General features: G+C 45.3%; 1 protein-coding gene across 1 annotated transcript in view; it reads left to right on the top strand.

Moving 5' to 3' along the window:
• The window catches only part of mpped2a (metallophosphoesterase domain containing 2a), a 35,989-nt gene extending 21,390 nt beyond the window's left edge, over positions 1 to 14,599 (top strand). The window contains exons 4-6 of the mRNA XM_053442517.1: positions 5,408 to 5,633; positions 14,408 to 14,479; positions 14,593 to 14,599. Of these exons, the coding sequence (XP_053298492.1) occupies positions 5,408 to 5,633; positions 14,408 to 14,479; positions 14,593 to 14,599 (305 nt within the window). The remainder of the gene's footprint in view (positions 1 to 5,407; positions 5,634 to 14,407; positions 14,480 to 14,592) is intronic.
• The last annotated feature ends 10,493 nt before the right edge of the window (positions 14,600 to 25,092 follow it).

Raw genomic sequence — 25,092 nt, 5'->3', positions numbered from 1 at the left:
TCGCAGTGTTCAGGAACAACAAATAATCTTTTCCTGTTATTGCTGAATTGAACACTTTTCATTTAAAATCTTCAACTTCCTATTGGTTACAAGAAAGCACAGAGAATTGGATATTGATATAGGGTAAGAAGATGAGATCACGTTCTAAAAATGATTAGAAGCATTGATCTCCTAAGGATCCTGCTGTGATTTTCACTTTGCTTATCTTGTAAAAGTAAAGTTTGGATCATCCTGGAGCTGTTGTGTGTGTCGCCCGTCAATCGTGCACGAGCTCTCTGAGCAGGTCGAAGCAGAAGAACCTCAGCAGAGTTCAGCAAAGTCAAACCTTCAGAAACATCAACTGCTACACGGATAAATCAAATCGCTTACAGCAGAAAAGGAGAGAAACTGTAAATCTAAACCGATGTAGGGAGGTGGAGGAGGTTGTGGTGGATTTAAAGGCTCTTTTAAACTGAGTGATGTGTCCGTGCTCCTCCTCCTGCTCCTCCTCCTGCTCCTCTTGGACTCCGGAGGAGGCAGCAGGTTGTCTGGTCCATTGACTGCTGTTTGGGTTTCTGCAGAATCTCACTGGAGATCAATGCAGATGGATGAGATTCTCCTGATGCAGCCTCTCTGTTGGTGGAGCAGCCGACTGATCTCCAACCGAAAGCTGCTCCCAGAGGCCTCAGCAGTGTGTGTCTGTGTGTGTGTGTGTTATTGAAATACATCATTTAAAATAGACACTGTGCTAATATCACAACCCTAATCTACTTTTTATACACAGTTGCAGTGGATACGTTTTAATTTATTTACTGTATATTTAAATGCAGTGATGACACCATAGTCTCACAATCTGAATCTTCTTCTCTTCATTATGAATCTGAACCTGGACCTGTTCTTTGACTCAAGGAGGACGTGGGTTCTTTTAAACAGAGGGTCCCCTGACCCCAAAATCATGGGGCCTTAGACTTGGATTTTCAATTCCCTAATTTGTCATAAAGAGGAAAATCAAAAGGCTAATGACATATGTTCTTATTTGCATAGCTTTATTTAGAATTTAACCCTTGAATTGTTTTTCACTTCTTTAAAAAGTCTGAAAACATCTTAAATTTTCCAAATATAAGCGCTCAAATAAATTGAATCATCCTTAATTCAGATCGGAGGATAAGAATACATTTTAGTTTTGCAATGAACTTGTTGTTTTCAGTTTTTTTCTGCAGTAAACTAAAGCCTCTCTTGACAGTTTGTTTATGAACAGTTTAATGATCAGTGGTTAAAGCTTTTCCTGGAAGCTCTTATGAAACATTCAACTACACGTAGTTTCAAAACGCTCATTGTTTAACTTGTTTAAAGCTGAAAACACAACGGTGACACTTTTCAAACTTTTGTTAATTACAGTGTTTTGACTTCATAAGTTCTTGACTTTGTTTTTTCCCCGAGTGTGACAGTTTGGCTCTATAAAGTTAATTTCAGGTGCATATTTTTACCTCCGGGTGTTTTCACCATCAACCGAACATCAAAACATGGATGATGTGTAAAAGGCTTGTTTGACAAAACCAGTGCATCTTCGCTGCTTCTGCACTAATTAGAAAAAGGTATCGATTCAGATCCGTCACATTTCCTCCAGGATTAATTTGAGGAGACGGGCGGATGACATTTTAATTTAGAAGATGTACGCCTCTCTAATTTACCGGATGTCATGTAGAGTGTGATTTCTCTTCTAAACTTAGCATTTCACTGTTTTTAATTTGAAATGTTGTGAATGTGCAGATGTTTAAATAATAGATGTAAGTCTGCGTTCTTTGGGGTTTGACAAATCATTCGTCTGAACATAAAGTGGTTCTTGTTCCTCCTTTGGTTTTGATTCTCTCTCTCTCTCTGGTCTCTCTCTCTCTGGTCTATGGTCTCTCTCTCTGGTCTCTGGTCTCTCTGGTCTCTCTCTCTCTGTTCTCTCTCTCTCTGGTCTCTCTCTCTCTGGTCTCTCTCTCTGGTCTCTGGTCTCTCTGGTCTCTCTCTCTCTGTTCTCTCTCTCTCTGGTCTCTCTCTCTCTGGTCTCTCTCTCTGGTCTCTATCTGGTCTCTCTCTCTCTCTCTGGTCTCTCTCTCTGGTCTCTCTCTCTCTGGTCTCTCTCTCTCTCTCTGGTCTCTCTCTCTCTGGTCTATGGTCTCTCTCTCTGGTCTCTGGTCTCTCTGGTCTCTCTCTCTCTGGTCTCTCTCTCTCTGGTCTCTCTCTCTGGTCTCTGGTCTCTCTGGTCTCTCTCTCTCTGTTCTCTCTCTCTCTGGTCTCTCTCTCTCTGGTCTCTCTCTCTGGTCTCTATCTGGTCTCTCTCTCTCTCTCTGGTCTCTCTCTCTGGTCTCTCTCTCTCTGGTCTCTCTCTCTCTCTCTGGTCTCTCTCTCTCTCTCAAGTCTCTCTGGTCTCTCTCTGGTCTCTCTCTCTGGTCTCTCTCTGGTCTCTCTCTCTCTCTCAAGTCTCTCTGGTCTCTCTCTCTCTCTCTCTAGTCTCTCTAGTCTCTCTGGTCTCTCTGGTCTCTCTCTCTGGTCTCTCTGGTCTCTCTCTCTCTAGTCTCTCTGGTCTCTCTCTCTCAAGTCTCTCTGGTCTCTCTCTGGTCTCTCTCTCTGGTCTCTCTCTCTCTAGTCTCTCTGGTCTCTCTCTCTAGTCTCTCTGGTCTCTCTCTCTCTCTAGTCTCTCTGGTCTCTCTGGTCCCTCTCTCTGGTCTCGGTCTCTCTGGTCTCTCTCTCTCTGGTCTCTCTGGTCTCTCTGGTCTCTCTCTCTCTAGTCTCTCTGGTCTCTCTCTCTGGTCTCGGTCTCTCTGTCTCTCTCTGGTCTCTCTCTCTGGTCTCTCTCTTTCTGGTCTCTCTGGTCTCTCTCTCTGGTCTCTCTCTCTCTGGTCTATCTGGTCTCTCTCTCTCTGGTCTCTCTCTCTCTGGTCTCTCTCTCTCTGGTCTCTCTGGTCTCTCTCTCTCTCTCTCTCTCTCTCTCTCTCTCTCTCTCTCTCTCTCTCTCTCTCTCTTTCCAATCCCTGTATGTCGGCGAAGAATACAAAATAAATCTGGGTGTATCACTCCAGCAGCCGTCGGTAGGACGTTGCATGGCGGCAATAAAAAGCAGTAACAAATCCCAGTAGAGTAATGGAGATGGAGTTGTTTGATGGTAATTATGTTTTCGCCACCTTTTCCCAGCCTGCCGTCGGAGAGGATGATTCGCTTTGAGTCTTCTCTGTGTGTGTGTGTGTGTGTGTCTGTGTGTGTGTGTGTGTGTAAATGGATGCGTGATCCAGTTAGAGTGCCGTGGGACTGCGAGGCGGCGCTCTCATATGAGGTTAGCCTGGAATTTATGATCCTGAGATGCGACGAGAGCTAATTTAGAGCAGCAGGAATGAAACTTATAGACCGGGCGACCATGATTCTTTCATTTTCAGCATTAGGAGAACACACACTCTCTCTCACACACTCAAACACACACACACACACACACACACACACACATACAGGACGCGGTGTATTTTGACTGAATGTATTCGGTTTCTATTAGTTTTATTTCACTTTTATTTCCAATTTTGAACTTGCACACTTCGGTTTCCCCCCTCGCCATGCATCATAACCCTCTGCTATTACCTGGCCTGAGCGATGTGGAGCACGGGAACAAATAGACAAAAGCACTTAACAAGAAAATGGGGAATCAGGTAATGTTGGGAAGCAGAATACCTTGATGGTGGCGGTGGAAGCAGGAGCCTCACTTCTAAATTGATGCAGTAATTGTGTCGTGAGCGGGAAAAAGATTTGACTTTGTTTGATGGTTTTGTGCAGTTTCTACTAATAAATGTGTAAATCGTTAAATGAAAAGTTAATAGATAGATAGATAGATAGATGGATAGATACTTTATTAATCCCGTGGGAAGCTCAGATCATCCAGTAGCTTGTCCACCTAACACACCACTGACATACAAACATAAATCACATATGGAGAACAAATTTACAGATACAGGAATGGAATGCAATGATGTGATTGTGTCCAGTAGGAAAGTGTTCTTGTGCTGCTGGAGTGGATAGTACAATAAAATATCAAATGTGTATATATATAAAAACAGCATAAAAAAAATACATATATATAAATATCTAAATATATAAGAATATGTAGTGGTAACGTCTGTGCATGGGGCTAGTATATCCAGTGATGGGATTGGATAGTACAATAAAATATAAAATGTATATATATAAAAACAGCAGAAAATATATATATAAATAAATATCTAAATATATAAGATTATGTAGTAATTGTTATGTTGCAGTTGAAGTGACCACAATCCACACGCTCATCAGGTTTATGACAGTATGGTCACAGTTTTCATTCATTATGAATTCTTTAGCTGCACATCATCTTAAATCACATCTCTTTCTTTTTCTCATTTCATCTGGAACAGTGTGACAGGGGGTTCCAACAGTTTTTTGTTATTTTACAGACTTAACGATCGATAGGGTAAGAAATCTGCATATTTTATGTTAATGAAAATAATTAAAAGTGGCAGCCCTTGCATTCAGGGATGCTGCCTCACCCTCGGCTCCCTGCCCTTAACTCTGCTATCAATTAGACTGAAGACTGTGCAGCAGCTAAAGAGGAGGATACAAGTCAGAAAAGAAGGAGCAGAGTCAGGAGGAGCAAACCTGGAAATGAGAATCCAGGAGAGAAAAGGGAGAAACCTATAGAGGGAGGGTGATGAAGGTCGGAGCCTGTGGTTGAGTGCTCAATCGGCCGGAATGAAGCAGTAAGTCAGCTGCTTGATGGTGAAGGGGAAGGAGGAGAGGGAAAAGGGCACAGCAGAAGTTGAAGGATGAGGGGATGTGAGTGGTAATAGGAGTTCCTCTCTGTTTAGTTCAGGTTCATGCTTCTTCTCCTGGCGCCCGGCAGAGATAGACGATGGTCTGATGAGGTCAAGCAGAGCCGTCAGCGGTGGGTGTAACCTCTGACGCTGTGAGCGGAGGACATCATTATCCTCTGCTTATCGGAGTTCTCCTTCCTGTCCTGATCTGTGCTCAGGGTTAGGTTACCAGGGGCTTCTGTCAGAGAGTCAGACAACCTGCTGTGTCTGCAGAGATACACTGAGCAGCTGGAGAGATCGACTCCTTGTGATTAATACTTCTCCTGCTGAGAGAAAAGCTGCAGAAAGAAAAATACATATTTGTAGTGTAAGAAAATCCAAAATACTTTCTTATAAAGTAATGTTTGTACTTTTTTTTCCCACAACAGTATTATTACGGATTTGTTTGTACTATGCACGTATAAATCTGTTTAAAAATTCAAACGACAAAATGTCAAGTGTGTTTGCCATTTTCTCTGGAATGCTGAACCACACACACACAATATTGATTTGATATTTTCTCATACATTAAAACCCGAACCCTCCCCCCTGCTTTCTCTCCTCTCCTCCAGGTGGCCTTCCGTACGAGTTCAAAGTGGTGATCGCCGGGAACCACGAGCTGACCTTCGATAAGGACTTTATGGCTGAGCTGGTGAAGCAGGATTACTACCGATTCCCCTCAGTCTCCAAACTCAAACCTGAGGACTTTGACAATGTCCAGTCGGTGCTCACGAACGGCGTGTACCTGCAGGACTCGGACGTCACCATTAAGGGATTCCGGATATACGGGACGCCATGGTAAGAGCTCCACCTCCTCCTTCTTCTCCTCCTCTTCATCACATTCTCCCTCTCGCCACCGCCGAGTCACGTTTCTGTCGTGTTGTGTTCTGGACCCCGGAGGTGGAGGTGTGTCGGTGTCTGGCTGTTCTCCAGCTCCGCTCTCCCTCCCCTGCTTCACCCTCTCACTCCGGGGCCTCTCTCACATGCAGGGTGCTATTCCCAGCTCGCACATTTCTTTATGAGCTCAGGACCTGCGCCTGCTCCCGGGGCTTCAGTTACACCTGTGTTTTGACACGAGGTTAAGTGATACGCGTGGTACCGTGACACTGTCAGGAGGCGCTCAGGTGTGGAGAGAGAGAGAGAGAGAGAGAGAGAGAGCGCCGGAGGGGAGGGTGGTGGGTCGGGGGGGGGGGAAGCGGTGTGAGCAGCGTGTGTTTGACACTCAGAGGCGGGAGGGAGACGAGAGGAAATACTCTCCTGAGGTCACTGGTGCGTTTACTCTCGGGCTCGTGTGGTTGTGTTTTATTCAGAAACAGCAAAACTCTCAGAGACTGTGTGGTTGTGAATAAGTGTCAGGTCCAGCTGGATTTCTAGGGTTGGTTCTAGAGCTCCATCAATTTAGTGTTTGGCCGATCAGCTGATTTGAGCCTTTCACAGACTTTCACAGATATTTTTGTTTATTGATTTTTTTGCTTCTATTTTTTACCTGAGAGAAATAGTTTGACACTTTCCAACCTGAAGGGAAATCGTCCTCTCGGTCATTTGAAACATGAAACTGAATTTTATTAAAGGTGCACAAAACATGAGGAGAAAAACGTTGCTCTATGATTTACAACATAAACATGCAAACTGTACAAAATATTCAGCCAGCAGAAAACATGAGACGTCATGAAATGTCATCACTAGTTGGAATATCATCACTTTCACAATAAGTAGAACAGAAATGAATTTCTATTTGAATAGATAATGAAATTAGACTTGGAACATGTTGTTCTCTATTGTCTTAGGGCCGCAGTGTACTGTTCTTAAAATAACTCAATTATTCTCCAGGACTGTATAATATTAAGAAACGAGTCAGAGAAACTAAGCAGCTTCTCGCATCAGGAAACCTAAAATGTATTTTTCCTGTATAAGATTAAAAACAAAATAAATCACTGAACACTTTTATAAATATTGCTATGAATCAATTAAATGACCACATATTGCAGCAATATCAGTATTACTATTGTAATTAGCTCTTTCCAGCGGAGTTTTCCTGGCTGCAGTTTGCCATCTGTGTGCTGCCCTCTCACTGCTTCATTAAGCCTCAGCCAATAGAAACGCTCTGACCCGTCTGACAGACCTCGAGCGGTGCTGCGGTCTGACCTCTGCCCCCCCGCTGCAGCTGTGCGTTCGGCCGTGTGACGGTCGAGTCTGGAACTCGAGTCTGGAACTCCCCCTGTCCTGCTCTGACTCCACTGCACAGCGGTTCTCACAAGTCTGCTGCAGACTCAGAATAACTATTTAGGTCACATCTTCTTCCTTCAGTGTCTATAATTAGCAGGTTTGCCGCCCGGCTTCAGAAGTGGCGGAGGACAGCGATGAGGAGGAGCCGGGGGGGGGGGGGCAGATCCCAGAGTTCCTCAGACCTCAGAGCGGCAGGGAGGAGAGATCAGCCTCTGTTCTCCCTCCATCCTTCCTCTTTTCCATCCTCCTGCTTGACAGAGGAAGGATGCTGCCCCCCCCCCCCCCCCTCCCTGGTGGGTGTTTAGTGGGAGGATTGGTCGGTGTCTGTTGTGACAGCTGGGGGTCTCGTGAGAGGCGGGGGGGGGGACAACAGCTCGGCTGCCCCTCCACCGCTCCTCGGCTTCCTCACCTCCTTCACACCCATATGCCATGGTGGCCCGAGGTCTGGCCTGCCTGTCCAGTGTGAGGTCTCACTTAGCCTGGCTGTGACCCCTCACTTCATCACCAGCTCACCAGCTCACCCCCCCCGCCTGGGTGGCCGAGCTCCTCCGAGCTCTCAGCGCTCTGCTGCCACGAGCCGGGGCGCGACAGCAGCACTCGGGACATGTTGTGTGTAACCAGCACCTGATAAACGCTGCTGAGGTCTGCTCTGCTTTAGAACAACAATAAACCGTGGTGAGGTTTCAGCTGCCCGACCTGTTCTTTGTATTTTATCACGTGGGGGCAGCGAGTGGAGAGATATTAAAAACCTACTTTCAATATTTTAATGAAGTAAGAGCTAATGTTAGACCTGATTTGACCCTTCTGATCCTGAAGTGTGAGGGGTTAACACAATAATCTTATCGCCACCGATCGAGTCGGAGCCCCCCCTCCATCTGGAAACGTAAATATCAAACATGCTCGATGGTATTTATGATAATCCGCTCTGACAGAAACCTGCAGTAGTGCGACAGAGTGATTTGACCAGATCTCATAAATGTGTGTAGCAGTCCAAAGTGACGCCGTCTCGTTGTGCGTCTGTCTAATCGCACATTTCAAAACCCAAAGAGATTTAATTTACACAATAGACAGCAACAGTTGCACACATTTGAGAAGCTGCAGTTTCTAATTACTTCAAATGATCACAACAATAATCACAGTTATAAAAAAATAACGACTTATTATTATTTTGTCAGGAGAATAATCGAGTCGTGTCTCTGGAGGAATTCTCCCGATGCTGTGTTTGAAATATTTAGAGTAGAACTCTGACCCAGTTCAGAGTGAGAGCACCGTAGCATGAAAGACACACAACACACACTGTTTAATGACAGATGCTTAACAGACCAAATACCTGAAAGCTCCCCCTCCTCACACACACAGACACACACAGACACACACACATATAGACACACACACACACACACTGCTGCACCCTGTCAGTCAAACCTCTGAGAGTCTGAAGGTCTCTGGAAGCTGATCACTTTTTAACTCCTTCTGCTCGGGACAGAAAGACAAAGTAAAACTCTGAGTCCTTCCATCTGAACCTTAAACCCATTGAATATGTTTATTAATCTTACATTTTTGAAGACTGAGAGGGTTAAGTTAAAGTGGATCGTGAAACACGGATCATATCAGTGACAAATAGCTTTGAATCTTCAGTTCTTTGAAATATTCGCACTGAACATCCACACAAAATGATTCTATTTAACGATCTAACTGTATTTCTCAAGACATCTAAATATCTAAACTTTAGATTCGTGGGAAGTTTCATTCACTGTTTTCTAAAATCGTATTCACAAAGTAAATCGTTAATTACTTAATAGATGATTAATAAAATAATCGTTTGTTGCATTACATAGTACACGTTAAAAAGATTAGCCATATATTTTGTTAACTGATTAATTATATATAAAGTATTTATTCCCAGCTTAATCTACTCGGTTGTATTTTACAGAAAATATATTTTCAGTTTGAAAGACCCACTTTAGAGCTTTAGAGAATAGAAATCACACACACACACACACACATACACACACACACACACACACACACACACACACACACACACACACACACGGGCAGCTCAGTCCTAACTGCAGGAGGAGTGACTGCAGTGCTGGTCACAGACATGTGAGGAATCCTGCTGATTTTACCAACTGTGATAATCTGCTGACGGATTCTCAACAGAGACATACGAGCCGGGAGCGAGGGCGAGAGACAGAGACCTTCTGTGTGTCTCTCTCTCTCTCTCTCTCTCCCTTTCCCTCTCTCTCTCTCTCTCCCTCTCTCTCTCAGGGATTAACCTGTTTTTGTGATTCTGGACTTGACCACAACTTAACTCTCGGGTCAAAAGTCAAACCGTTGTTTTTCTATCTGCTTCCTCCTCCCTGATCCTCCCCCAGCTCGCCTCCTCTTTGCTCCTCCTCTGCCTCGACCACTGGAGGGAGGCTCGGTCCTCTCATCCCCTCCTCTCACCTCCTCCCCTCTTCATTCGTACTTTCTTCATCTTCAATTTCTGTTTCTCCTTGTTTCTCATCACTGTGTTTTATTCCGCTGCAAATCTGTCTGTTGACTTGTGTGTGTGCTTTTGTGTGTGCACGTACGTGTGTGTGTGTGTGTGTTTGGACGTGTGTGTGTGTGTGTGCCTTCCAGCGGTGGCAGATTAAATCCGCCTGCCCTCATTTGACTCTCTGAAGCTCACCTCGGGGGAGACCCGCGGGGCCAAATGCAGATTTGTCATTTGCAGATTTTAGTTTTATTCATGTATTCATATCTTTTTTTTTTCTGTAAAGGTCATCTCTCTCTGTGTGTGTGTGTGTGCATGCATGTGTGCAGAACGAGAGGCATTGACATACTCGGCCCGCATAATGTGACCAAATGTAAATGACACTGTCCACATGCTTTTCTTTAACAGAATCCCAGTCAAGTATTATTTCTGGGCCCTACAGTTGTATCTCAGACTCTATGGGTGGTTTAATATTTCCTTCCTGTTCCTTTCTGCCCTCGTGCCGGACTCTGAGTCCATGAAGCAGCCGATTCCCAGTTTGTCTTGAATGAGCGTTGACCTCCACCTCCTCCTGCACCTCGTGACATGAACGAGTCAGACTCTATGAGCAGGTGACTCCTGCTCCTCTGTCGGCCGGACACACTTCACAGAGGAGCAGAGACTCAGCAGCACAGGACTGAGCCTGGTTGTTGGAATCACATCTTTCAAGCATCACATAAAGTTGTGTGTGTGTAGTGTACGACAGGAAGGACCTGTCACCTCCTTCCATCTCTCACACACACACACACACAGAAACACACACACACACACAGAAACACACACACACACACACACACACACAGAAACACACACACACACACACACACACACACACACACACACACACACAGACGATAGTTCTGAATAGTAGTTCTGAAAAGACAAATTCTTTTATATTAATTTCCTTCATTTATTTAAAATCTTTGTACCTGTGTGAAGGCTCTGATCGCTCATCTGACAAAAACAAGTCATGTTTCATTATGAACAGCAACAAATATTAATATAGTTGTTATTAATAACAAAGCTGATGGGGGAGAAAAACTCCAAGCCACAGAAATAGATTAAAAAAGTTGACATAATTTGGACCTTTGCCTTTTCAAAGCCATTCAGTCGCTTCAGCTTTGTTCACTTTTCTTTTGATTTGAAAGTGAAAATCACAAAACACACAGATCTGCCTGAACTTGGCAGTTGTCTTAAAGTATCTTAATTTACTATAAATACATGTTAGATAATAAGCATGATCCGGTTCAAAGTATTTTTTTTATTTTAATTTTCATTAACTGCTTTAAATTTTTGATGGCGTATAAATTTGTCAAGAGTCAAAACTCCTGGTTAATAAGAACTAAATAAAAATGGCAATATTCAAAACAACATAATCCCCTCACAGGGCGGAATATTATATCATATTTAAATGAAAAAAAATGAACCGTATAACATTGAGGCTTTTTTGTACGTTGTGGTTCTCATTATGTTTACCTTTTTTATTTCAGGAAATCTATGCAAGAAACAAGAGAATATTGATATTAATAATTCTAATAATCCCAACAATATTTCCCAATGGAACTGAAAAGAGCATTTAAAAAGGATGAGTTCATAATCAGCACGACATCCACACTGGAATACGTCACGTGCTTCATTTACTTGTGACTCACTTCACTCGTGTGAAACCTGCAAACTGCTGTAAACTCCTGATCCTGATTTGTGCTGCAGAGAGAAACGTGTTGGACGTCTCCAGGTTCATCGTCTGTTCTCTTCTATTCAAAGCTTCTGTCTATTTAAACTCTTCTTCTGACACGTGAGTGAAAGTGAAGACAGGAATTCAAAACTCCTCGTTCACTTGTACTCGCCCGTCCGTGTCGCGGAGCTCTGACATTCGTGTGTCGGCTGCTTTTAGCTTAATCACCCCTAAGTCACCTCCTCGCCGGCGCCAGCCTCCGTCAGTTTATGTTGGCTGTCTGCCCCCCCCCCCGCCCCCCCCACCCCTCTCCGTCAGACTGCCAGCACATGGCAGCGTTTCCTCCGATGAGGCAACGGACCCTGACAAATGTCCGTCATCATAAAGTCAAGGGCTCCGTGTTCGCTCTGCCCTCGTTTCCTCCGCCGGCTCCGAGGTGTCACGTGATGGAAGCCAGGCGGCCGTCGGACACCAGAAGAGCTCTCTCTCTCTCTCTCTCTCTCTCTCTCTCTCTCTCTCTCTCTCTCTCTCTCTCTCTCTCTCTCTTCAGTCCAACATTCACTTTTACATGAGAACTGTGAATCAGTCATTTCTCTTAATCCCACATGGAAGAAAGTTTAACCCGTAACTTTTTCATATTGTGATCAAATAAACAAATACAATAAAACGTTTGTCGAGCTCCAGAAAGGTGGATTTCTTCTTCTTCTCTTCTTCCACAAAGCTTTTTTGTGTCACCAGTAATTACACTAATATGTCACAAATTAATGAGATAATGAATTATTGATGTGAGGATGTGACACCTTTACTTAATGGAGCAGAAAATAGAAAATCCTGAGCATCTGTTAATGGGTTCGGACTCTGGTGGACACTCCTGCTTTGTGTGTCGGAGTGAATTTGTGTGTGTGTGTGTGTGTGTGTGTTGTTGTTGGACCTATGCCGTGGGTGCTGGTGCAGCTGCAGGTGTCGTCAGGTTACAGATGCAGGGAGGTTCAGACTGCATGGAGCCTCCTGCAGCTGGTGATGAAGGCTGAGGAGGAGGAGGAGGAGGAGGAGGAGGAGGGGGGGTGTTAGTCCAGGTCCACAGCTGTAGCTTGTGTGTGTGTGAGAAGAGTGTTTTCACTGTGTGTGTCAGAAGGTTGAATGAGAGGGTTAAGTGATGGATTTGTCATCGCGCCCTCACTCTCTGCAGCGTGGAGGCTCAGAGCGTTCACTGCTAAATGACTCACACACACACACACACACACACACACACACATATATGCACAAACACACACAGGCAAGTTTCTCAAATGGCAAAAATATGAAAACAGTGAAACCAACACACACACACACACACACAGAGAGAGAGAGAGATGTGTTCCTATACAGACTAAATGTTTCACATCCCCCCGTCTCCTCCTGGCGCACACACCCCACCCCCACCCCCGTCCCAAGATGAGACCCCAATCTGTCAGAGGGAGACTGATGGGTCCTCGCCGTCGTTTAATAAAGCTCTCCTCCGTGGCCTCGTGTGCATCAGTCACCGGCCGGCAGGCGGAGGTCTGCCACGCGCCGGCCGCTCCATCAAACACTGCCGTCTGGAAAAGGAGCTGACGCAGCCGGAAAGAAACTCTGAACACAAGGTTCCCTGCAAACAAGAGGGAGGTGATCCAGTTTAATACAGTTTCTTGTTGTTGTTGTTGATCTCATGTCAAAATTATGTTTGCTCTATGCAGGAAATTAGAAAGAAAATCCTCCAGCAGAGAGAAATCTCCAGTTTTATTTTGTTATTGCTCTGTTTCCCTCGACTTTCAGTCTTTATCTCCAATCACAAATCAAGACGCTTTGAGAATTGCGTTGACATTTTCTCGACACTGCAATAAAAGACAGAGAAGTCATTTAGTTTGTTATTGATCTGGAAACACATTCAGTCGCAGGGTTTGGGGTCCTATCGATTGTTGTTTTTGGGACCGAGGAGCTGCAGTTTACTTTCAGTTTGTCGTTTTCATCAGAGAATCATTTGATCTGTAAAGTAAAAACATCACACAACATTTATCCCTAATTCTGACATGTGTAGGTGATTTGACCTCCTGCTTTGTCGTCTCTCGGCTTCAACCGCATCATAATGAATCATTTAAAATCTCTAATCTGTTTATTTTAACTGCACGTAATTTTCCTTCTGAGGTTTCTCACCTCGACGACCCCGTGTTGTGTGAATAAAAGTAATAATGTGAGATAATGAACAGAGACAGCTGTGCCTCAGCCGCCGGCGTGTTTCCCGCTCTGCAGTTGTGTTAAAGCTGCTCTGAGGTCAGATCTGCGTTTGTCTCGGGCGGTGTGGACAGACTGTGGTTACAGTACAAACAGAGCCTCCAGCTGGAAGGTAATTGTCCCTGTCTGTTTGCGTGTCTGTGCTCGTGTGTGTGTGTGTTTTCTTGGTGGACCGTGCCTGAGGTGTCGCCGGCCTCGTCCCTCTGGCGGAGACACTAAAGACAGACATGTCCTCTTCTGCTTCTGTAGCCACACCTCCGGAGACTAATGGATGTAAAACCTGCCACAAAAAGAATCTAATAACAGAAATAACAGGATGTTTTTTACCTGATGTTCTCGCTCCTGGTTTTTTTTTTGTAAGCCGCCTCTTGTCACATAATGTGGTTTCCATCTTTTATCTGGAAGCCTTTGGTTTTCTTCACAAGTGTGAGACGCATGCATCTGCAGCAGGGAGACGTCTAATGGCAGCGAAAGAGGAAGAGCTTCTCCTCTTCATCTGATTAGAGCTGCAGTGTGAACACAGACACTCACATGTTGTTTATCGTCCTGAAGGTTCCTCGTCCTGGTTTCAGGTTCACAGCTCGTTTTCCTGATCTTTTACTGAAATGAGGTTTTCTGCAAGAGTCTGAAATATAATTCAAACACTGATTATAGAAACAAGATGAAAATTAATCATTAGATTAATTTGTTAATACTGGAAAATGTCACTATTAATTTATTTTACATTGTGCATTCATGCTGATTCGAATTAACACAACAATTCCAGCACGTTGTGGTCACGTATTCACTTCCTCTCTGTGTGTAGTTGTGTGTGTGTCTGTGTCCAATAAACCACACGAGGAAGAACAGCAGCACAGCTTTTGTCAGGAGTGAGCATGTAAACCTGTTCACCTCCAGGAAACAACCTCACAGCTCTAGTGACTGTGAGCTGGAGGAGGAGGAGGTGGTGGAGGAGGAGGAGGACAGACGGTGACATCTGACAACCAGCAGTTCCTCGTGCTCAGAAAGCCAAGCAGCCTGGACACGCTGTAGATGAAGCTGCACTGACAACCCCGTTGACTCTCCTTCTCCTCGTGCTGCAGCCTCTGACCTCTGGACTTGACAAGCTGCTACAACCCTGACCAGTGAGCAGGAGACCTCCCAGTCCATGTGACGTCAGGGCACAGGCTCTGGTTGGTTTTTGTTTTACTGCCCTGAACAGCTTCCTGTTCTGTTAGCATGATAAATGGATTTCTGTCCCTGTTGCTCTCTCAACCACCAGCGTCCTCCAAGACCTTTTTTACTTTTTTTCCATTCAAGTAAACAAACCAAGGTCTGGTTCTGCTTGGCAAACGAGCAAAGGTCAACAAGCGTCTCTTTGTTCCGGGCAGATTCAAGAGATGCACCGAGACATTCACCTCCACCCATGATTTTCATTTCCCCCCCCCTGTGATTTGTTTGGCCCTGCGATGATGGCCTTGCGGTTCGGAGTGGCGTCCCCACTCTTTTCATCAGGCAGAAAGAGAATGAAGTGCCAGTTTCCTATAGACGTCCCTCTCTCCTCTTCATCCTCTTCATCCCCTTCGTCCTTCCTCCTGTTATTGAATGGATAAATGCATCTCTTTTTCCCTTGAGCAGACAAAGGTTGGAGGGAGGAGGATGGAATTGGAGGAAAGAAAAGCGAGGCAGCGACTAGTGAGGGAGGAGAACTGGTTAAGGAGGTGTAAGGGGGGGGGGGGGGGTAGTGGGGGGTCAGCCTGCCGACCAGCACGTTTCACAGTGGCTGGCTTACCTGCTCCTGTCAGCGGTTGCGTGGTGACCTTTGACCCCGAGGCTGGCGGGGCTTCAGTGGCAGCGTCGGCTTTAATTAGAGAGCAACACGACTGGACGCTCTGCAGAGCCTCTGATCCTGGTCGGGGGGGGGGCAGGGGGGCGGGGGCCAGATGCATATAATGACAGAGCCACGCACACACAGGGGTAGAACCTATAGTTCACATAGAGGGGCTTGGTTGCCTGCTTGTCAATTCTGGTTTGAACTCTACTCACTGACTTCTTGTCCTGGTCAACGGTCAAACACACAAGATGTTTGAGGTATTTAAAGAGGTTGTGTTTTAACCCCTTGTCGCTTTATTTGTTCGGTCAGTCCCTCAGCAGGGTTACGCAAAAACAACTGACCAGATTTGCACAAAACTTGGTGGCAGGAGGGGACATGTCCCCAGATAGAGGACATTCCATTCTGACATGAATCTGAGAATATTTGATCACTTTCCCTGACGTTGACATTTTCACCAATTTCCCGGGGAATAATTCATGGATTCTTGATGAAAGAATCTGTCATATTTAGATGACTGATATCAATGTGTGCAGTTCAGTGCAGATCTAAATAACAATCTGGATCGAGCAGAGAAGGCAGGACGACCTGAAACTGGGAAATTTGAGAATATGTTTGTGGCTGAAGTGTGAGGATTTTGCGTGGGTGCGTCGGGGGACCTGTTTACTAGCTTAATGCTCTGAGAGCTATAACGTTACCACTGTTGACTTCAGTCTTTGCTGAATCTTCACTCTCAACCTAATCATGATGGATGGAAGGAATTCCTGCAGCAGGAGAGCAGCCGGTGTTTTCGTTGCAGTGTTCGACTGAATGCATTTCAGACCGTGTCCGTGTCTTCCTCTGGAGACGAGGGTAACGTTTGGTTTGGCTTCTTTCCCAAAGTCACAACTTGGGATATATACGAGGCTGCTTACATTGAATTATGAGGCAATGCAGTACATTTGTCTTTTTGTCTTCAGCGTTCAAATATTTGAATCTGCAAAACCCTTGAAAAAGCCTTTTATTCTGCCCTGTGTGAATCTTATATATTTCAAATGGGAGCTTCGATGTTTATCTGCTTCATCCTTGGATTCGTGACATGAAGATAGTTGTGGTGTCCTGGTCCTGTGGGTCTAAGCTGTGGAGAGAACCGTCTCCATCTGACCCAGTAAAGTTCTCCCTGTAAGGAACCCTTTCAACTTCTGCAGGTTTCCTCCAGCGGCTGCAGTCGGCCTTCACACTGTGCTACATTTCCAAGAGGATTAATTAGATTAAACAGTATTTGCTCGCTCCTTAAAGTGTTTGTGTGTGTTCTCCTGCAGGACTCTTGTTAATAAGAAGAATAATCAGTGGCATTAAGGAGTAATAGAAGGATGTTTTGTGTCTTGGAGTCTGTGGGCTCAGGTTCCTCTTTGTGGCTGCAACGAGAATCCATAGTGTAGATTTACAATGTGTGAGCGCATGTTAAATGTGACCCTCACCTGGTCCGTCCATTAAATCTGACCCCCTGTCAACACCACTGTGATTGGCTGCCAACGCTCGACCGCAGCCCGTTTGTTGTTTTAGGTCTTTGATGGTTTAAATCCAAAGACGAATGGATTCTGTCTAATTAACTAAATTCTGCATGTGTCCTTGTTAGCCTCGACAAATCCCTTTTTGTTTTCCACTTGCGTCATTTCCCTGAAATCCTCGTAAAGCTACGTAATGAGTTTTCACATTGTGTAAGCCTTTTGTCTGTGATTCCAAAACCTCCAGCCTCTGTTAGCCGGCCGCACGGTGACGACCAGAGGAGGTGGACTTGCCAACCATTAAACCACCAGTAAGGACCAGCCTCCTCCTGCCAGCATCACCTGGGAAAGAGAAACTGGCATAGCAGCAGGTTTTTAAAGGTGGAAGAGTCGGACATTGAAAGAAAGAGAGAGAGTGCGGTGTTTGTAGGCACTCGTTTGAAATCCTGCGTTTCATCTGAGTGTGCTGGTTGAACAATATACTCAGAACGGGAGGGGCGGGGGCGGGGGGGGGGGGGAGAACCTGGAAACACTGGTGCAATCCTTTTAATTAAACCGGGAAAGGATTGTTGTCAAACAAATGGAGCGAGATGTGAGAGAGGGAGAATGAGCGAGGGATGAAGAGAACTCCGGTGTTAGGAATCCAGCCGGGGATTAAAGACAGTGAGCGAGTGCGACAGACCCCAGGCCAGCTTGCTGCCGTAATGAACATTAGGGCTGCGGCATAAATTTAATGACCTGTGAAACAAACAGTGTGGCTGAGACCAGTGCCTGTGAATGCTAAGTGGCTCTATTATTAATACCAGCTCAGAGATGCCACTGTGTAAACACACTGTAAGTCTCTTTTCCCCCGTGAGGCCCGTTAAACACACGGCGGCCGCGGTAATGGCGGGGGCGGCTCCTCGCGGCTTCTGATCCGGGGTCACGTCTTTCTTTGTACCTTCAGATTGAATGGCACGTCGCCCGCTAGCAGCCGACTAGCGCTAACTAGCGGGTTGTGAATAGCATCGCAGCTGCTAATGGCGGTGCAGGTTGGTCACCTTGATGATGAAAAGGTAGTGACAATCTTTTTTTATTTACCCGCCGGTCCGGTGAGCGAGCGGAAATTCAACCGGCGGGTAAATAAAAAAAGTTTGTTTTAAACTGGAATTTGATTTCAATTCATTTTCACAAATTTAAAGTCGAACAAAAGACTTAAACATAAGATGGAAATGAGCGAGTAGAGAGAGAGAGAGGATTCACTCAGGAAAGGTTGATTCACTCCTTCAACCCAAATAATATGAATTTATTCACAATGTCAAAGAGTCATGTATAACTCAAACAAAAAAAAACGATGAAACAGAGCTTCAGTATTTGAAAATCAAATATGAAGGACACAAATGTTTTATGAATCGATTAAAAAGTGGATTTATTTGAATTGCTCATTTGAAGAATATAAATAATAATTCGGTTGAACTTTCGGAGATGATGATCTCGCTTGTAAACTTTTGCGGTTTTAGAATCTGTCTCTCGGGACTTGATGCAAATTCCATTTTAATATTTGCTTTGAATCATCGGAGGAAGACGGACGAGGGTGAACACTGTGCAGTTTCCTTTCAGTGAATTCAATCTCTCACCTCGCTGCTTAGACAACGACCTGATTCAGTTTCTGTGTTTCTCTCAGACGAGGAAACTTCAGGTGGGTTCAGTTATCTTATCAAACTTTCTGAAAATGTCACTTTAGCGAAGCGAGACTCAAACTGTGACTGCAGGTATGGGGGGGGCTGGAGCCCTCAGTCTGATTACATGCGATGCAGGCTTAATCAAACGATGCAGGACAGCAGGGTGCACAGGGGAGAGCAGCAGAGCCCAGAGCTAGCCAGATGTCTGCGACACTGAGGAGGGATGCTTGACATGAGGAGTCTGCTCGAGGCTATAAAATGCAATCACTCTTCCCTGGAAGGGGCGAGCGAGGCGGCTCAGGAACCAGGCGGTGAGCAGAGTGGCTCTGTGAGGGTACGGCCCCCCCGCTCTCCCCCTGAACCGGACCACAGGCTGCCTGCACAGAGGAGCTGCTGAACCTCCAGGCTGCAGTGACTCTCTGTCATTATCAATGCTGTGGTCATGGTTAGTAACAGAGCATGTGTACATCTCTGACACCCGGATCTGCCCATCTGTTTGTTGTTTCCCTTGTCGTGTTTGTGTTGTGTGTGTGTGTACACTGGCAGATCCAGGGCCCAGCAGGACTCCATCTTGTTTTCTGTCCCACGCTGTGTCGAACGCTATGAGGGGATAAATATTTGAAAAGCAGAGGGAAGCCCCCGTGTCCCCAGCTGCTGAGGCCTGAGGTGTGCCAGCCCTGCATTAGCTGCACCTTTCACCCCCGACGTACTTTCTACCTAAACATAGACTCGGCTCGGAGCGCTCCTCGATGCCCCCCCCCCCTTCGGTCCCGTAGAGCTCGGTGGGAAAGGTCCCTAACCTAAGTGCAGGCGCTGCTGAACTCAGCAAATGTAAGAAGCTCAGATGAATAAGTAAAACCATCGATGACAGCGAGTCCGGACACGTCATGGTGAGTGCTCAGAGGGTCGGTTGTTGTTTTCTGATCAGGAGAAAAGTGGTGAAGGCTCGGCTGAGTTTCCACGCGAGTTTCAGAAGAAGGAAAACATGAATGATTTAAGACGGAGGGAAATAGAAGAAGATGAACCAACTGTTCAACGGGTTCCTTCTGTTCCTGTCGTCTGGAAGCAGCCAACACCTCTGGATCGGTCCAGATGATATCACCGAGAGGAGAAGGCCCTGCAGTCTGGACCTTTCTGTTCACACGGGTTCGGTTACTTTGGATCTGGGATCTGTTGTTCTGGCTTTGGGTCCCTTCGTCTACCGCGCTGCCCTTCAGAAGTTTGATCTCAGGGAACTAGAGCTCAGTGGTAGTTTATTAAGGTTTGAGTGAGTTTTGTTTCTGATTCCTGTCCATTGTTTGGTTTGGTGGTTTGTCGTCAGCACGATTGTGACAAAAACTACTGAAGGGATTTGCACACAGTTTGGTGGAAGGATGGGAAATGGGTCGAAGATTGAACACAGTGCATTTAGCTGTGGATCTGGACAATGGGGCGGATCCAGGAGTTTTATCACTTTTCTTTAACATTGCAGGACCGGGTTTTATTTATACCAATTTCAATCGAACATTGCAGATTCGGTGCAGAGACTCAGGGACTGTGTGAAGGTCTAAGCTCTACTGAGAACCCTACAAGTTTGTTCTGAGATGCTTTTGAATGTAAAAGATTAATATTTAAAATTGGCCTGACATGAAACTTCAAACATATCAAGTGTTAAAGACAGAAAGATGTCGTTTCTGAATCTATATGCGTTTTACCGTCACACAACCAGAGAGCTCTCTGGAAAATGGATCCACGAAGGCTGAAGGTTTTTCTTTGTCGTCCTCGTCCTCTTCACACACAAACACACAAACACACTTACACACTTCTCTCCCACGACGCCTCATCTCTCACGAGGCCGACGTGGATTGTCTGTAGCGAGGCCATCAATCACCGCGCTAACGACAGCTCCATAAACAGAAGGGCAGCCTATTCACTGCTCTCTGCTGGGCCGTGATAGCATTCACATCATCCTGCAGCACTTCCCTTCCTTCCTGCTGACCTCTGCACAGTTTCAGTGGCGAGGACGGGACTCTGCTTATCGCCACTCGCTGGGTTTAGCCCCGCGACGGTCGAGGTAGCGAACCCCCCCCCCCCCCGCTAAAATGCTGGGCAGACTGTGACCTCTGTTCCCTGATCAGTGTCAAGCAAACAACCGACAGAAGAAACACAACTCTGTCATAATTAGATAACGCATGTAAGGGAAGATATCCAATTCATTCATAAATCAAATCATACATTTCCATTATTGATTCATCTTCTAATCTTCATTCAGTCAATTTCCAGATAGATTAAAATAGTGAAATTGTCATTCGGGATTCCCTAGTGCTTAATATGAGAGATATTTTATTTTCCTGAAGATTTATATAACAGGGAAAAGTTGAAAATGAGTTATCAAATATCAATATGATTAGAAGCACTTGGGTTTAACTCCCATTTCATATTAACTCTGTATTATTGTATCTTATAAAGTTGCTTGTGCTCGACTGCTGAGCTCCTCTGGGACCGACTGCCCTGTGCAGCCTGGTGTGTTTTGTTTCCTCCAGGTTCCGGCTCTTTATACACAAACCCACGACTCTAACAAAGCCAGTTTGTGTGTTTCCCTGTGCCCATTGTTGCCACAGCGTCTTTGAGTCCTCGCTAACATCCACTCGTTGTAAGGTCGAGACAATAACCATGAACAGAGTGCCACAGCTCCGCACTGGCTTGACCCCCGTGGCCCTTCCTGTTGCCTTTAACACCCCCTCCACGTCCTCCCTTGACCCCTGACCTCTGCAGTAAAGACTGGCCGGGCTGTCATGTCAGGACAAGGCGGGGGTGTGCTCCCGGCCTTTTGACAGGGCGATGACAACCTGCTGCTTTTCTTTCTAATAATCCTCAGGAGGAGAGTAACCCCACTCTGCAGGACAATCACCTCTATGATCAAAGCCTTCATGTCATTAAACAGCTTGTAGTCGGCTTTGATAATGATTTTGAGTTTTATTTTCATCTGACGAAAAAGAAACCAAAGCCATATATTCAAATAGTAAAAACATAAAAAACTTAAATTACCAGCTCAGAGTTCAACACTGACCATTGCTCAACCACAGTTTTACAAGTGCACTGGTATATAACAGCTGAGTCAGCAGTTAAAAAGTAAAACACTTGTGATGCTTGTGCACTTTGCACTGAGGGCTCAAATCAGATTTTTAAATCATAACAGAAAGCTTAACGGTTTAGGAATCAACAAACTATCTGAAAAAGTATTAACACACTTTTCATTAATCTTTAGTTCTGGATGCACAATTGCAAGAATAAGAATTTGAACTCCATAAAACACGATCATAACAGACAATTCTAATCGTTTGTGTCTTTATTGAATTCATCCTTTTAAACGTTGGCCCTGCTGATGAATAAGATAAATGAAATGCTGGATTCAAAGACTCGTTCAGGATCAGGTCTGCTGGTTCAAGGTCATCAAAGTGCCCAAAGAGGTGTTAAGACTAGAACAGAATAAATCAATCAACACATTGGAATTTAGAACTGGGACCCGGGTGAAATTGGTGGATTGTGTATGGACACAGTCATGTTCATGAAAGTAACTTCTGAAGCTTTCTGATAATTTCCTTCCACACTTCGTCCACTCTCAGGATTGTGTGGACTTAATTTAAAAGTTTGACACCCTCGCAGCTTTTTCCATTTCATTTCATTTCATAATTTTTTTTTTTGTTGTATTCTTTTCAATTAGCTTGTGGCCCTGAGAGTGTTGGTCTGTGTGCTGCAGAGGAGAAGCAGTGGGAGGCTGCAGCTTTGAAAAGGTCCAGAAGATGTTTCACTGAAGATGCACCTGTGCAGCCGACAAGTTCTCTCCAGTTCCAGATCACCTTGTTCTCTTATGGGCTGCAGGCCTTGGAGCGGAGCTGCAAAATGGAACCTTGCCCGTCAGTTATTGTCTCTGAGGAAAGCTCACTATTTCCCAGAGATATTATTCCCCCCCAACACCCCCCACCCCTCCCTTTACACTCCTTTCTCCCCCCCCCCCTGTGTACATTGTTCTCCAGGATCAAGTTCATGGGGGTTGGGGCTGGAGGAGGGTAATAGGACCCTTGTCCCTGTGTGTCAGGGCAGGTTGAATGGGTCTTGAACCCCCTGCCCCCTGCCCCCCCCCCCCCCCCAGCCCCTATACAGGCTCTGTGAATAGCTCCCGGACCCCCCCCCCCCCCCTCCCCTCTGTTTATTAGTCTGGTCTCCAGTTCCTCCAGACCTGCTTCCTGACAGATCCATATTTCAAAGTGTTTTCTATTCCATGTTCACATGTGGACGTATACGTGTTCTGGTTACAGCTCGCTGCTCCTCCTCAACCGCACCTGCCACGTTGGTACAACTTCTACACTACACACACACACACACACACACACACACACACACACACACACACACACACACACACACACACACACACACACACACATATTTATGAGTTCACAGGCGTCCAGACACAGGTCATTCAAGCTACCCTTTATTGAACTGTTAAATATTATTATTTAAAATAGAGCTCACGTGAGATTTCTGAGGCTGATAACCTGATATTAAACTTTTATTTCATTTCAGTATAACATCAAATATATTCCCTCAAAATTGATAAACGAAGAGTAGTGAAAGAGATATTGTGTAGAAGGTATTTTATACTTAAAGCAGAAAAAAACTAAGAATTTGATTAAAAACAGTTTTTTCTAATAACGACGTGTGAAACAACCTTTTGAATAAAGCTGAAATAAACAGTTGAATGAAAGAAAAGTATTTAGCAACTATTTTGAATCATAAACTAATTAATTTGCTTTAAAAATCTGATTTTTATTTTTGTTAGCTGCTTTTTGAATGAGAGGATTTTCTGCATTTCTATGTTTTTGTCCATGAAAGCAAATTGAATATTTTTGGGTTTGATGTTAACGAGATGAGGTCACCGGAGGCTCCAGGGAACTATTCAGGATTCTTTTCACATTCTTCTCACATTTTTCAATTAAGTAGATTTTTGCAAAGGAAAAAAATTAATTCCATAAACATTTTGTTATTTGGTTCGTGTTTATTACCATAAAAACCCACTTAGACTTCAGATGCTGTGAGCGTTTAACCACCAGCTGAGACTTTCAATCCTCCCATGTTATACTGGTCCGTGCAGGACTGGGACTAATGCTCCTAAAACTGAAATGGTGGCGGACTGGAGGCCAGGAAATCACAGGGCTCTGCATATCAAATATAAGGTGCTTATATAAAAGGATAAATGAGTATTTGGTGCTAATGTTCGGTTAACCTTGTTATTTCTCTCATAATCTTTTTTTTTTTTTTTGCTGTGGTTTCACGCGAATAGTGTTTTTTTTCCAAATCGCAGTGTGTGTTGACAGTCGTTTGCTCGTGACACACAGACACACACAGACACACACGATCACACACGATCACAGGTTTTACTGTAGTGCTGGATCGCTTTCATGCCTATGAGCTAATCCAGCCTATCACTTGTGTGTGTGTCTGTGTGTGAAGAAGGTCTCTCAGTTGTGATGATGGCAGTGGATACACACTCGATCCTCTCCTCTCTCATTTGGTATCTGCTTCAATTTTGGGAACTTGCCCTTTTCTCTTTCGCTCTCATCGTTTCTCTGTCTGCTCTCACAGACACACACACACACACACACACACACACACACACACACACTCTCTCTGACCTGTGTGTAGTGAAGTGCTGGGAGCTGCTGGGTCGTCGAGAGCAGCTGTGTTTGCTGTGAAGCATCTGCTGGCTGATGCAGCGGTTGTTTTACATCAGCAGCCTGCAGGTCAAACTGCAGCTGGCTGCATCTTAGTGCGAGGACAAACCCTAGGGATGGAGTGTGTGTGTGTCTCTATGGCTGTGAGTGTAGCTTTGTGTGTGTGTTTTGTGTGTGTGTGTGCGCACCAACCCGTCCCCATGGTTGTAGCCTTTCCTAAGCGGGCTAAGTCTGGTGGCTAACCCTTAGCGCCTCGGCATTTGGCAGCATGACTGCAGCGAGATTAATCCATTCCACACTCCATCAGTCACTAGGCACAGGTTATTAGTGCGGGGGCAGAGCAGAGCACACACTCACACAAACACACACACACACACACAGACACACACACACACACACACTAAACATTCACGGCCCCTTCACCCTTGTGACTTCGCCTTCGCCTTCTACCTCGTCCCCAAAGTTTGCAAAGGTGGGCCTTGGCGTTGAGAGGCCATTTGTCAAAACCAGCCAGACTCTCCACTTGGCTCCTTTTAATAAGGCTACCTGGGCTCTGGGATTACACACACACACACACACCACACACACACACACACACACACACACACACACACACACACACAGGTTATGTACTCTGCTTTGGCACATACTCATACAGCTTTGAGTGTCAGGTGGTACGTCCCGCGGGGCTTATAAAAGTCCCATTAACATGGCCTTCCTCATTGGTTCTGACAGGTTGATCAATTAGACCCCTCCCCCCGCTGATCCCAGGGCCACTCTGACTCAGAGGTCAGACACGATGGATCGCTGGACCTGCACACACTCTCTCAACCCCCCCCCAACCCCCCCCACCCCCCCCCTCTCTCCCTCTCTCTCTGCTTTTATCTGCAGGCTGGTTACAGAGCAGTTT

This window comes from Pleuronectes platessa, chromosome 1, assembly GCF_947347685.1.
Source record: "Pleuronectes platessa chromosome 1, fPlePla1.1, whole genome shotgun sequence".
NCBI lineage: Eukaryota > Metazoa > Chordata > Actinopteri > Pleuronectiformes > Pleuronectidae > Pleuronectes > Pleuronectes platessa.
Note: the sequence above shows the minus strand (reverse complement) of the source record. Positions and strands in the feature narration are given on the sequence as shown.